The sequence below is a fragment of the Mesoplodon bidens genome (genome assembly GCF_964165515.1).
Source record: "Mesoplodon bidens genome assembly, chromosome: 4".
Taxonomy (NCBI): Eukaryota; Metazoa; Chordata; class Mammalia; order Artiodactyla; family Ziphiidae; genus Mesoplodon; species Mesoplodon bidens.
The window spans coordinates 119,225,038-119,239,787 of NC_138160.1; the positions used below are offsets into that span (position 1 = coordinate 119,225,038).

General features: G+C 55.0%; 1 protein-coding gene across 6 annotated transcripts in view; it reads right to left on the reverse strand.

The window, feature by feature from the left end:
• NRG2 (neuregulin 2) overlaps positions 1–14,750 on the reverse strand; it is a gene marked incomplete at its 5' end in the record, with an annotated part of 180,151 nt that overhangs the window by 45,293 nt on the left and 120,108 nt on the right. The window contains one exon of one of the 6 annotated variants that reach the window (XM_081230488.1): positions 10,138–10,222. The exons of the other annotated variants lie outside the window; for them this stretch is intronic. Coding sequence (XP_081086614.1) covers positions 10,138–10,222 — 85 coding nt within the window. Of the gene's footprint in view, positions 1–10,137; positions 10,223–14,750 lie in introns of those variants that run through there. 6 annotated transcript variants of the gene reach the window in all.

A 14,750-nucleotide genomic window follows, 5' to 3' on the forward strand; every position in this document is an offset into this window, starting at 1 on the left:
GCCAACCAGGCCCAGCCTGGTGCCTGGGCTTGCCTTGCCCGCTTCTCACACCATCCAACAAATATCCACCACAGTCCCTATGATGTACCAACCACCTACCTGATGGCTGCATCAGGGATATGGTGCTAAGCAAGACAACGTGGCCGCTGCCATGGGCTCCACTGAGGCTGGGAGTGGAGTGAAAGCCAGCCCAGACCTAATGGGCTCTTAGCTCAACAGGCCAGGTGTCTGACACCTCAGCTACAAGGTAGAGAAGAGGGGCCAGGGCTGGCTGGGGATGGGAGCTAGAGACAGCAGACGCTGGTCCAGGGCGGGTGGGTGAAGAGAGGGGAAGGGAGGAAGGAGGAGGACACAAAGCTTGGCAGCTCCAAGAATAACTGAGATGGTTCCTGCCTTAAAGCCTCGCCTGCCCATCCAGAAGCACCCATCCACCCCTACAGTGCGAGGGCAGGGCAAGAACAGGCCTGTCTTGACCACCAGGGCCAAAACTATGCCCCTCCATTCCCCCAGCCCCCTCTGCCAGGAGCCCAGCGGCCTGACAGAAACACTGCCGCCTCAGGACCCTCCCAAGACAGAGATGCCCAGCCCCGGGAGTCAGGCAGGTCTATGCCACAGTTCCTCACCTAGGTGCAGGGCTGAGACATGGGGACATGAGCAGCAGAGATGGGGGACTGCGGGGGATGTCACCTATGTCTGGGGAGACTGCACAGGTTCACAGAGCAGAGGCACCAGTTGCTGGGGTGGCATACGGCTCCCTGGTTCTTACCAGTGCTTGGGGCACAGACCGCAGACACCTAGAGTTGGCACAGAGGAAGCCGTGCATAACAGAGGAAAGAGCGGTAACTGAGGACACAGTAGTTCAGGTCTTTGTCCTGGTCTCCCAATTTTCCAACTGTTCGCCCTTAAGTAAGTAGCTTAGCCTTTCTGTGCCTCAGATGACTCATCTATAAACCACACTCTACCTATTTTAGAGAAATGGGGCAAGAGAAAGCTCTCTATGGAGGGATGGAAGAGATTATCATCTCTTTGGCTGCTGGAGGTAGAGGTAGGGACAACAGAGATGACAGTCCTGCAAGGCCATTACCATTTGCCCAACTCTGTTTAAGATCTTCATTGGGCAAGGATGGGCCTTGGCCTCAGAGAACCCTCTGGAGAAGGCCTGCTGCTGATGGACTAGGCTATCCCTTGTTCGAGGAACCCAGAGAGAAAGAGAGCTGAGGAGGGGAATCCCAGAGCCCCTTTCCCCTTTGGGACAGGTCTGCACTTCCCACCTCATCAGCCTGGCTGGGGAAAGTTGTTCCTGAAGCTCTGGGTCAGCGGAAAATGAAGTGGGGGTGGGAAAAGGGGAGGCACCTTATACACCAGACAAGACTGGCTTCTCAACCTGGGATGCATGCAAAGCCACAGGATGACCTCAGGGCCTCTTTCCCAAACACAGCTCTCTGCCTTTTCCCCTACTGGTTCCCTTCAGGAATTATATATTCCAGGCAAACCAAATCACAGGCTGATCCCCAAGCGTGCCTGTTCTGTATTTTGCCTGCCTCCATGCCCTTTGCTTATGCTCCGCCGCCATGTCTTTCCCCACAGAAGCACAGTTGAGAGTGTCAGACACACAGGTTGGGGGTCAGACCAGTCTCGGCTTGCGTTCTGGCTCTGCCCAGTGTCTTGTATAACTAGACAAGTTACTTAACCTCTCTGAGCCTTTAGTCCCTTGTCCATAAAACAGGAACAATCTCATCTGCCTCTTAAGATTGTGGTGAGAAATAAAGGGATAATGTATGTCAAGAACTTAGCACAGTGCCTGGAACAGAGAGATAGCTCAAGAACTGGCCCTTCTTATTCATCTGAATCCCTCGAGATCACCTCAGATGGCATGGCCTTCTCTAATCCACCGAGCCAGAAGCAACCTCTGCCTTGCACAGACTCCCTGAGCATCTCACCTGCCCTACTTTGGGCTTTCTACCTCAGAGCAAAGTGGGTTCTTACCTTTCTAGACTGTGGGACCCTCAGGGAGGGGATGTGTGGGAGCCCAGCCATACTCCTGGTGTCTGGCACTGAGTAGGCGCTCACTGATCACTGGCTGAACAAATAAATTAGTGACGTAAAGCTGGGCTGTGACTGATGGGTGCCTCACAGTGGCCCAGGTCAAGACTGCTGCGAGCGCTCAAGGGAGGGTGGAGTCCCTTGACGGCCAATCCCAGAGCCCTTTCCCACCCAACACTCCTCCGCAACTCAGTCCTTTCCTTCCCCCTCAGCCAAAACAGGCATCTGCCCCAGGATAGCAGAGCAGATGGTGCAATCGGGGCCTCCCGGAAGGACTACTCTTGCTCAGCCCACCGGGCTGCTCGACAGCTGAGGGGCCCCCGGCCGTGGGCAGGAAGCTCAGCCGGGGCAGCCTCTTCCCATGAGACTGCTCTTCTTCAAATAGGAGAATGGGCCACAGGTGTCTGTGTACAGGGGTGAAAGCGCTTGATAACGGCCTCCTTCATTCATTCGCTCAAGCATGTACCGGGCACTCAGGACATGTTGGGTACTGAGGGTCACGTGACACGGTCTCCCTGGTGGGGATTCCAGCTGAGCGGGGTACTGCCCACGCGGTGGGGTCGGTACTGTGATGGGGAGGTGCTGGGTGATGTGAGGGCACAGACCATACACCTCAGCCTCCCTCCTCACCCTGAGGGCCAGGGAGGGCTCTGCGGAGGGAACAAAGCCTGTGCTGGGCCTGAAGGGTGACAGGAGTTGGCCAGGAGGAGGGAGACAGTGTTCCAGGCAAAGGGTTCAAAGGACCAGGGCAGGAGACCACAGTGCACTCAGGGAACCGAGACCCGAGGTTCAGTGGTCGGCGGGAGGGGGCAGTGTCTCAGGAAGCTGTTGCTCTCTTTCTTGCCCGGTAGCTGCCAAACCCTTTACCCTGTGGTGTGTGAACTTCTCTGGGCCTCAGTTTGCCCATCTGTACAGTGAAGGGACTGGCCCATGAGCTCAGATCCAGCCTTGCCTGACTGGGCCAGAAGTCACTGACCTTTGGCCAGGCCTAAATCTCCAGAATCCTTCTAAAGTGTTGCCAGCTGGTGAGCTATCCCAAGGCAAAGCTCATGCGCCCTGTACCCACCCATCACCATACACACATCCTGACTAATCAGCTGGGACTGTCGAAGGAGCCCTGGTCATGTCCTCCCCTTGCCCATCCTGCCACAAACTGGTGGTGGCTGACAATGCCTCAAGAGCGGCTCTGGGAGACCAGGTCAGCCTCCTGCTCAGAACACTTCACTCCGTGCTGTTTCAGAGAAGTCTAAACTCACCAGCCTGACACTCAGAAAACCTGTTTGGCCCTGTTGATCTCTCCCTCCTACACACCATGTTCAGCAGCCTATCTTTGGGATTGCACTTTATTTTCCAAACACCCTCTGTTGCCCCCTTTTGCTCACGTGGTTTCCTCAGCTGGAACGCCAAGCCTCTTTAGATCTCTCCAGCACAGTGCTTCCTTTCGCCAAGGTCTACCTCAACCCCATCTCCTCCAGAAAGCCTGCCCAGATTCCTCTGATGGGAATGAGCCTCTCTTCTTGCCACTCTGTGTCAGCCCTTGCCAGGCTCGACCTTGCAGCTCTAGGTCTGTCCCCATCTCTCTCAGCCCACAAGGTGGCGACCCCATTCCCCTGACAGCCCCCAAGCATGGTGCCTGGCACAGGTGCCGTGGGGCTGGCATGCCCTCTGCAGAGCTCTGCCCTGGGAGGCTGGGCCACAGCTTAACCAGTGGTTCTCATGCTTCAGCACGCATCACAGTCAACCAGAGGGCTTGCTAAAACTGCTGGCCCCCATCCCCATGGTTTCTGATTTAGAAGGTCAGGGGTGGGGCCCAAGAATTTGCATTACTAGCAAGTTCCAAGTTTATGCTTTAAACCAGGTTCCCACTGGTTGAAACATTCACCTTTTGCACAAGGGGTTCCATAGGACCAGAAAACTACCCAGACTGGTGCGAGATCTCACTGGACTCTGGATCCCGAGCTTGGTTTCTGCTTAGACTACTTGACCATAATAACCTCAGGCTTCCCAGGTGCTCCTCCTGCCTGTCGGTACAGCCTCAGGGCCTTGGGCTGCCCCTCTGTCAGTGCTCCACGGTTCCTATTCACACCTTACTGCCACAGTCACACTGCAAGCTCCTTGTGAGGGCAGGGACAAAACCTGCCCATCTCTGTACCCTTAAACCCTGCCCAAGAGCCCAGGAAGTAAATATCTGACCAGTTGTGGGATGGGAAGGACCTGCTCCAACAAGTGGACCAACAGAGCATTCTATGCCCTTCACTGGTTTGTCTTGAGAGGCACGGACTGTGGAAGAGCCTGGAGCCAGGTGGACTGTGCATGGCGAGGCAGGGTGGAGGGGGCAGACCTGAGCCTAAGATCCCGTGCTGCCATTAAGTCATGCTGGATTACAGGCCAGTCGTGGACTCTCTCCCTGCCTCAGTTTTCTTATCTGTAAAGTGGGGATGATAAAATAGTATCTCTACTCTATAGAACCAGGACTGACATGTAGTAAGTGCTCAGTAAATGATAGCTGCCTCCTTTCTCCCTGCTCCTCTCCCACCCCCCAGCCCCAAGCAGGTTGGGTATGGAACGTTCCTACCTCTTGGAAGGCGCTTTCTCACTCTGGTGAATTCCTACTCACCATCCAGGCTCAGCTCAAATGTCACCCCTCTGAGAAGCCTCCTCTACACCCTCCCAGGAGAACAAATCATTCCTTTCCTCATCACATACCTCATCACATACAGATCTCTGACTTTACACTTGGTTGCAATCACAGGTATTTTGTAAGGATCTGTCTGAGCTTCTTGAGGGCAGGAGCTGCGATTTATTTGCATAGGAGGAGCTCGATGAATGTTTGCAGATTTACTTGCATAGGAAGCGCTCAATGAATGTTTTGCAGAACTGAATACACTATAGTGAATGAGAGCACATGTAGTGTGTATAGTTCCCATGTGGCCACGACCTGGAAGTGTTGGTGAATGGATGGATGGCTAGGCCAGGGCTGGGCTGGAGGAAGACAGAGAGCATATGCTGCACTGTCCCCTGCTAAGTTATAGACGGTGTGCTACAGGCTCAGGCATGGTGGGAAAACACAGTGGGCACATGGTTCTGATGGACCAAGGTCTGAAGTTTTGGCAGCGCTTTGCCAGTATTTAAAAGAACCCTTCTCTTCCCTATGCCAACTGTTTGTCAGGCCAGCCTTGTGTGCTCGAATGCAGAGGAGACTTAGAAGGGGGAGTGGGGCTGACAACCAGGCATGGGTAGCCACGCTGGGAAGCCCACCCGAGGCCAGGGCTAGGGCCTGCCAGTGCTGGGCTAGCACCTTTTCCTCCATACACTCCTCACTCTGGCACCACCCTAAGGTCAGGGCTGGCCTGACTTGGCCCTGAAGCTCCCAGCACCAAGGGCAGAGGGCAGAAGTGGGGATCACTTAGGCATTCTCATCAATATCCGAGTCCAAGGGCTTCTGCTTCCCAAGAAGCTGCTGCTTCTTCCTCCAGCGGCTCATAGAACCCGCAGGGGCAGAGGGCCTGAGGGAAGGAAGGGCCCAGCTCATATTCTTTTTTTCTTTTATAAATTTATTTATTTATTTCTTGGTTGCGTTGGGTCTTCGTCGCTTCATGTGGGCTTTCTCTAGTTGCAGAGAGTGGGAGTTACTCTTCTTTTCGGTGCATGGGCTTCTCACTGCGGTGGCTTCTCTTGTTGTAGAGCACGGGCTCTAGGCACGCGGGCTTCAATAGTTGTGGCACATGGGCTCAGTAGTTGTGGCTTGAGGACTCTAGAGTGCAGGCTCAGTAGTTGTGGCGCACGGGCTTAGCTGCTCCGTGGCATGTGGGATCTTCCCGGACCAGGGATCGAACCGGTGTCCCCTGCATTGGCAGGCGGATTCTTAACCACTGCGCCACCAGGGAAGTCCCACCAGCTCATACTCTTTTAAAGGAGACTATCCCCTTTGTTTGCAGCCTGAAGCCCTCAGTCCAATTTTACTTCTATCCCAGACTTACTGGCCACTTGAGTCCCCCACAGTGGGTGACTCACTGTATGCCCCCAGCCCCACTGCTGGGCCAATCTGGAAAGACCAGGGCTCTCTGTCCCCTTGTCCCCACCGCTGAGTGTCTGGGACCTGGACTGAGGACCTATAAGTCCTGGGGTGTGAACTGCTTTGAGCTCTCAGGATGAAAGCCTGCTGGGCAGTACAAAGTCACTCTCCGCTTGTTGTTCTTGTTCCTAATGAACCCTGAGGTGCTCGGGAGACGGAGCGGAGTGTGAGACACAGGCTGAGCCCCAGAGGGCCAGGAGGAACACTCCAGGTGCCCGGCTCAGCAGGGTCATCCAGGGGCCAAGGCCAGAAGCAGAGGCTGCCAAAAACAACTGCCAGATGTGGCTCAGCCACGTACACGTAGGCAGGCGCGTGACCACCTCTGACCTGACCCCGGACAGCCTAAAGACAGGAGTTGATCCTAGAAGTCTGGGCGCTATCTTCACCAAAGGCAGGAGATGGGAAAGATGAAAGAGAAAGACCTTGCAAGGATTTTTTGCGCCCATTCAAATGAGATGTGTCCAGAGCGCTCAGCTAGTGATGCTAATCCTCCTTCATATCCCCATGAAGACCAAAGCCTGTCCCCTGCCCTACTGTGGGCAGACACAGAGTCCAGTTCACATGGGAGCTCCAACAGAGGGACACTTTCCATCAAACCCTGACCGGACTTTCAGGGGGCACATGGAAAAGGCCAGTTACTTAGAATCAAATTCCAAAGTCGTTTTTCAAAACAACACAGCACTTTCAGGGGTTATCAGTTTCTTTGGGGCCAGCTTTCCCCCTTCCTCCCACCCTAATCCCATAGCTCTCCTCCTCTCAGGATTCTCAGAGACACAGGGCCTGAGGGCTGAGGCTCTGCCGTTGCTGTGGAGAAGGTGAGAGCTGAGGGCAGAGCACATTTCCTGAGGCCCAGAGAGAGGGAGGGCAGTGCCCGGGGCCACACAGAGGCTGGACCCCAGGTATGTGAGTGAGCTTATTATCCACCCCTCCCCGCAAACACTGCTGCTAAGGCTGGCAAGGCTAACCAGCCACCCCTACCCCAGTCCCCTGGGATAAGGGAAAATGGGGGGTGAGGGGGACCCAGCCCCAGGTAGGGATACCAGGCATTGGCCCTGCGAATTCTCAGTGAGTCATGGGGCAGAGTCCACACCTGTAGTTCAGTACCCACCGGCACCCCTGTGTCCGTTTCCCCACGCTGGCCTGGGTTTGAGTATAGGGGTACCCTTTCTACTATTTGACAAGGAGGAGACGGGGCTGCTGGATGTGTGGTCAGGGACAGGGGAGCCAATTAATTAATGTTCCCTCCTTTCTCCCTCCCACTTTCCAGATTCCCTCCCCCATCTGAAGATTTTTTGTTTTTTATTATTAATTAATTAATTAATTATTTGTGCTGTGTTGGGTCTTCGTTTCTGTGCGAGGGCTTTCTCTAGTTGCGGCAAGTGGGGGCCACTCCTCATCACGGTGCGCTGGCCTCTCACTATCGCGGCCTCTCTTGTTGGAGCACAGGCTCCAGATGCGCAGGCTCAGTAATTGTGGCTCACGGGACTAGTTGCTCCGCGGCATGTGGGATCTTCCCAGACCAGGGCTCGAACCCGTGTCTCCTGCATTGGCAGGCAGTTTCTCAACCACTGCGCCACCAGGGAAGCCCTAAGCTGAAGATTTTAATGGATAACTTGCTCACACTCTCCATGTCTGCACCTCCCAATCTTTCAACCAAACGTGGCTCCGCCCTGGCTAAGATCCCTCTCCAGCTGCCCAGTGTCCGTGTTCTCCCTGGCGGGGGCACTCTGAGCATAAAAGAGGAGGCCCCTGCAGCCTCAGATGGGCAGCTGTGAGGGAGGCCTCCCGCTCTGTAGGCCACTGTTGGCTTAAGCACTCATCCTACCAGGTTTGAAATCAGACCCACCCAGTTACATAGCAGGGATTTAAGACTGTTGCTTCTCACTGACATGGTTTCTTCTGATATCTTGTTTCAGAGCATGATCGTCCCCCATGATTCCCCCATTCCACAGTGTCCCAGGTCTCCAAAAGTCCTCTAGCTTACGCCTTTGGCCTGTTTGGTATCTACTGATCAGCCAACTCCCTGAAAGAAGCATTCTGAAGAGCTGCCCACGGGGAAGCAAGAAACAAGAGAAAGCAGAGAAGAAAAGACAGCAGGAAAGATTATAGTTAGACATCAAGAAGGACTTTCTCACAGGCGTAGAAGATGCTGGAAGAGATCACTGAGAGGCCCGTGGCATCTTCTACTCATAGCCCTCTCCCACCTCTGCCCCAACGCATACTCTACCCTCTGCAGATGCTCGATTCTCACTATTGATTCTCACCAGCTGAAGTCACTATGGATTCTCACCAGCTGAAGTCACTATTGATTCTCACCAGCTGAAGTCCATGTGGCTTGTTACCAGCTCAGCTCCTGCAACCTTGACATTGAAAGGCTGCCCTTAACTAGCCAGCCTTCCAAGGTGCCCACACTAGGATGTGTATGGTGGGGTGGGAGAAGAGAGTGGCTCACTGAACCAAAGCCATGAATTCTGATCCTGAAAATAGGCCCCCTGAATTCCTTCAGACCTCAGATTGGAGGTCATCCACACTACACGAACCTAGACTAAGCTGCCTCACATTAGTATGGCCAGGGCAGACCCACAGTGTCCATTACCTTACAGAGGACTCCTAGACACACTCATCCAGCAGAAATGGGCAAAGAGGCTTTCTTTATGAAGAAGAGAACATAGCCTGCCCTTTAAAATTCCCTTAGTTTCTTCTCTCTACTGGGCTGAAGGCAGTGTTTAACTCCTAGGCTCTTCCCAATAGAGACCTCACCGGCTACCTTGCTACCCCTTCTCCCGCATTACACAGAAATTCAGGAAAGGAAAGGAATTTGGCCAAATTCTCAACCACAGTTGAAGCTTCCCAACTCCCAGTCCAGTGCTCTCTTGAAGATATTTTTATGTTGCAGTTCTGGCAGGAACTTTAGTGAGGGACAGAGACACTGTAAAATAGGCATCATTGTCCAGGAATGCTGATTGGAAGCCCCAAGACCTATCTCTGGAACTTACTTTGTGACTCTAACCTCAATAAGCCTCAGTTGCTCCCTCTGTAAAACGGGGCAAGGACCACCTACCCCCAGGATTATTATGAGAATTAAATGGAGATGAACCATTTGAACATGCCTGGCCTGCTTACAAGTACAAATAGGCATTAACGAAATGCTTGCCTGAAAAAGAAAAAAGTGAGAACCCGAGGTTTCCCAACTGCATCCCAATAATGCAAGCCTAGTTCTGGAGGGGAGGACCTGCACACCTAAGGCCCATCCCTGAGAAGCCCAAGCCCAGTGCACTGAATGGAGACCCCTCCTCCTTCCCCCCTGCAGCTGCCCAGGGAGGGCACCAAAGTGGGTCTCAGCACAGGCTCTCCTCACTCAAAGCAACTTCTCACCTCCCAGAACCCAAGGGAGTCACTCCTGAAGACCAAAGGGGACAACTGCCTGATGCCTGGTCCAGTTCTAAGGGAAATACCTGTCACAGAAGCAGGGGCTCCCTACTCCCTGGGGCTCTCCAGGACAGGGCATCCCTTCTTGGGAGGTGGCAGGCAATGCTGCCCTTGCTCCAATGGCTGAGCAGAACTCATGGAGGTGTGGCACATGGGTGGCAGCGAGCCCAGAACACACTCTGAGGACGGGAAGACAGTGACAGCTCCCTGAGCGCTGCGGCCAGTCCAGGCCCTGCGTCTGCCGGTCCGCTGTCTTTTGGTCATCGCCCCGGCCCCACTTTGCTACTAGCTGCGCGGTCCTCGAGGCAGGCCGGTCCGCTCGGGTCGCGCCTCTTTCCCGCCCACTCCGTCGGGACGCGGCGGCCCGGGGACAGGCGCGCACAGCCACCGACCGGCTCCGAGTGCTTAGTCCCTTGCCTGCCCAGCCGCAGAGACCCGCTTGCACGCAGGCACCCGCGCCCCTCGGTGCCTGTCACCTCGGCGACCGCTCGCACAGCCCCGGACTCACCCGCGAGGCGCTGGGGGCGGGTGAGAGGGCGGCAGGTTTCTCCCAGGGAAACGGGCTGTCTGGGCGCGCCGAGGTGCCCTACCTTTCTCCCCGGGTTCGAGCTCCAGCTTCCTCCCTTCTCGGTGCTTCTTGGAGCGGCCTCGGTCCCTCCTCCTGGACTCCGACATTCTGCCCCGGGTCCCGGGTGATGGGACCGACGCGAGATGCGAGGCGCGAGGCACGGGAGGCAGGGGGACGGCCTGAGCTCTCCGCAGCCGCGCTGCGCCCCCGCCGCCTGCAGCCCCAGTGCCGGAGCGCGGCGCTTTTCTTATAGGCGGTCACACCCTCCGGGGGAGGGGAGCGCCAAGCCTTAACTCTTCCCCTCCCGCGCCCAACGCCCTCACCACCCACACCCCCACCCGCTCCGGCTGCCGGGGCTGAGCGCGTTCGGGTTTGGCCTTGGACCCCTCCCGGGGCCCACCGAGGGAGGCAGGACCGGCGCCCAAACAGAGCGCCACGACCTCCTCGCCCGGAGAGAGGGCTGGAGCTGGGCTGGGGGCCTGAGCCGTGACTGAGGAGGGGGAGTAGAGATCCCCCAGCGAGGGCCAGGCTGAGGACAGCATGGGGGTGGGGAGACAGCGAGAATACGGCCCAGGGAGGGACCGAAATGAAGCCCACTGACCAGCCCAGCGGAATAGGAAGCACTCTTGCTTTTTGCAGTCTGTCTCCACTGCTTCGTGCGCTCACCAGCCTGCCCGCCCACCCCGACCTTAGGGGCAGTGTGCCTGTGCCTCCTCATCCCTGAAGGTCTGGCTGCAACCCCCTGGGATCCCACCAACCGGGGGAATACCTTTTATGGAGCCACCATTTGTGCCTGGCTGCAGGGGTCTGTGGCCCAGGAGCCCCTCCCAGCTAGCGCAGCCTGCAGCCAGAGAGAAACCTGGGTGTCCCAGGTGGCTAGTAGCGCCCCCTCCCACACACACTGACAGCCCAGGCTGCCAGCACCAGCTGGCTCTTCTCTTCAAGGCCTGTGATGGTGAATTCAGACACTGGAACACCCTGCCCGCCAGCACACCTCGCACGAGCCAATGGACAAGGGCTGTCAGAAAGGACAGCGTCCTGCCTCCTGCCTGGGTGTGGTGCTGAAAGGGTTACATAGAAGAGGCTCTCCCTCTTCTGGCTCCCAGAAAGCCTGAGCCTGCGGTTTGCCTGCCTCGCTCTGCCTGAGGTGTCCCCTTACAGCCATCCCAACTGGAATCAGAGTCAAAGATCATCTTAGCCAGTCCTCTGCCTCCTCAGGAGAGGGTCCCAAGGCTTCTCTGGACAGTGTCCTCCGTAGGAGAGCCTGGAGCAGGCTAGGGCTCTGGGTCAAGGCCAGAGACTCTGAGGCTCCAGGGCTGCCTGGGGGCCTGGCCAACCTTGAGGCCAAATGGGGAGGGGTGGGGGTGGGGGAATGGGGGGGGTGGACACAGAAAGAGAAAAGATGCAGGCAATGCCCACGCAGACGGCTGAACTCTAGTGCTCTTGGGGCCTCAAGCCTGTCCCATCAGGGGCCAGCTCTGGGAAGACCAAGTGTAAGAGATCTCCCTCCTCCCACATCCCAACTGGGTTACAGTGAGCACTCACTTCAATTCGGGTAGCACTGTTCTCTGTGAGGTGGGCAGCGAGGGGTCCTGGGCAGAGCCAGAGTCCAGGTCTCACTCCTCCCCTATCCATTCAGCTTCCAAGTTGGCATTCACATCCATCCCTTGCCAGCCACCCGGTCACTGCCTCAGTTTACTCTCTCCTCCTGTCCCACAGACTCTGGTCTCCTTGCTTGAAGTCTTGCCCTCTCAGTTCTGACCTCCTCAAGGCCATCAGAGTGAGCTTGCTAGAACACAAACCAGATCACTTACTATTGCCTACAGGTTAAACCTAAGCTCCTCATTGATATCCAAAGCCCTGTTCCATTGGGCCCCAGCTCAAAGCCTTCTAGCCTCTAATCCTGTGCCTTAGCCACATTTACTTACAAGCCAAACACACCATATTGTCTCCTCTCCATATCTTTGCACAGACTAATCTCTCTTCCCAGAATGGCCTTCCCCCCTTCCTGCCTCCCTGGCCTGGCCTGGCCACCCTCTCTGTTCAATCATTTAGCCAATATGTAGTAAGGCTTATTGTGTTTCAGGCCCAGTGCTGTGTGCTGGGGATTGGCTGTGAGCAAGACAAACATGGGCCTACTTACATGAAGATTACAGTCTTGGTGGGAATGGACAAACAACTAATTACACAAATAATGAATTAATTAAAATTTGTGTTAAATACTGAAGAGACACTCGCTCAACAAATGTTTCTATATGTTGACATACAGGTTGATAGAGGAAACAGATTGTAGTGAGGGAAGTCATTCCCTAGGAAATATTTAAACTGGGATTCAAAGAATGAGCTGGAGTTGGCTGGACTAAAGGGAGGTGGGAAAGAGCATTCCTGGCAGAAGCAACACTACCTCCAATGGCTGTGGGGCAGGATGGAGCTTTTGTGCCTTTGCAAAACCAAAAGACAGTCAGTGTGCTGAGGGGTGTGTATGCGTGTGTATATAGGTGTATGCGTTTGAGTGTGTGTAAGTGTGTGTATGGGGTATGTGTATCTGCATGTAAGGTAAGTGTGTGTGCACCTGGGGTGTGGGGGGATGTGGGGTGGCACACACGTGTGGAAGGAGCCTGGAGAGAAGGCAAGCAGCAGTCAGATCAAGCAGGATACTGTAGGCGCAGTAATGGTATTGGGGTCTATCCCAAGAGCAATGGTCTGCTTCCAAAAGCTCTTAAGCAGCGTTTGTGAGGGGTGGGAGAGGGCAATCGTCCGATCCTCTGCTTCCTAGCATTTTTTATGTATCTCTATAAGAATACATCACTGTGGGGCTTCCCTGGTGGCGCAGTGGTTTAGAGTCCGCCTGCCCATGCAGGGGACACAGGTTCGTGCCCCGGTCCGGGAAGATCCCACATGCCGTGGAGCGGCTGGGCCCGTGAACCATGGCCGCTGAGCCTGCGCGTCTGGAGCCTGTGCTCCGCAACGGGAGAGGCCACAACAGTGAGAGGCCCGCGTACTGCAAAAAAAAAAAAAAAAAAAAAAGGAATACATCACTGTGTATTGTTTTTAGTCCCCCCTCCCATTTTTGTTGGCTGCACCACACGGGGGATCTTAGTTCCCTAAGTACTGATCGAACTCACGCCCCCTGCCATGAAAGCACGGAGTCATAACCACTGGACCACCAGGGAAATCCCTGTTTTTAGTTTCTACCTCTGTCTCCACCGCTAGAGTCAGGCCCCTTTAGGGCTGGGAGCCCAGCACCTGGCACATGGGAGGTGGCCTGTACCTCCTTGTGGGTCAGATGAGTGACCCCCTCCCACTAGTGAAGAAAGGCCCAAGGACAGCAGCAAGACAACATGGCTCCAAGTAGGAGCCTGCAGCCAGAGCTCTCATGGCTCAGTATGGATGCATGATTCGTGTCAGAAGTGCCACGGCAACTCCAAGGGGGCATGAGCACTCTCCATGGGCTGGGATATCCACACATACTCCCGAGGGAGGTGGGGCTTGAAGAAGGGCTTCCAAGGTGGGGAGGATTTTGATAGGGGGCAGGGGAAGGGTTCCAGTGGGTGACATATGGCAAAGACCTAGGGGAAGCAGTCGCTGGGCACTGGCTCAGGAGACCATGAGCAGACCAGGTTGATATGAGGAGGCTATGGGAGTTACTAGTAATTAATATGGCAAACACTTACTGGGCACCTAGTATAAGCCAGAGCTCACAGCGCTCAGCAGGTCAACCATTGACTATCTTTATTAAATAGAGCCTACTAGGGGACAGGCTCTGAACATTGTGAGGGTCAGGTAAGAGCTTGAACCAGGGGGCAAAGGCGACGGAAGCAGTAGTAGTAAGAATAGCTAACATTATAGTATTAATTCACTTAATTCTTTACAACAACACTATAAGTAAGTATCGTTATCCCCATTTTGCGGAGGAAAATGGGAAACTGGGGCACAGAAAGGTGAGGTTATTTTTATTTGTCCAAGTCAAACGACTAGTAAGTGGCAGAGCAGAGAGAGGCACCTATGCGGTTGGGTACCCAGAGCACAGACTCTTTAGCACAGCTCCACGGTGTTGCTCAAGAAGATGTGGAAAAGAAGAGAGTAGAGAAACGGCCTCCTCAAGGCCACCCACTGGCCTTGGGCCCTGCACAGTCCCCATAGCACTGTGATGGCTACTCGATGCCTCGGTCACAGGCAGGTGGAGAGTCACAGGGCACCATGAGGTGTGCCGGCAGGGCTCCCACGGCCCCGCCCCCCAGTTCCTGGAGCAAAGGCTTCCTGTCCTTCCTGGAAGGACAGCGGGCACTTGGAGCATCCCCAGCCTGGACCAGGGCTCCTGCCATGAGCCTGAAAATGACCCTGGAAGCCAGACCTGTTGCCATGGGAACTCCTCCTTCTTACCACAGGTTGTGCAATGCCCTGTACAACCTCATGTGGGAGCGAGCTGAACCTGGGGATGGGCCCAGAGACCACATCACCCAGAGAAGAAGCCTCTCCCCAACACTGGTTTCACAATGGGACACTAACAGTAACGTAACAAGTTAATTCAATTCCTTTAAGGAGCAATAACACAATGTTTAACTGGCTTACAAACTTTTTTTTCCCCCTTTTTTAACATTTTCCCCTCCACTTTGAGGCTGTACCATGGGCCAA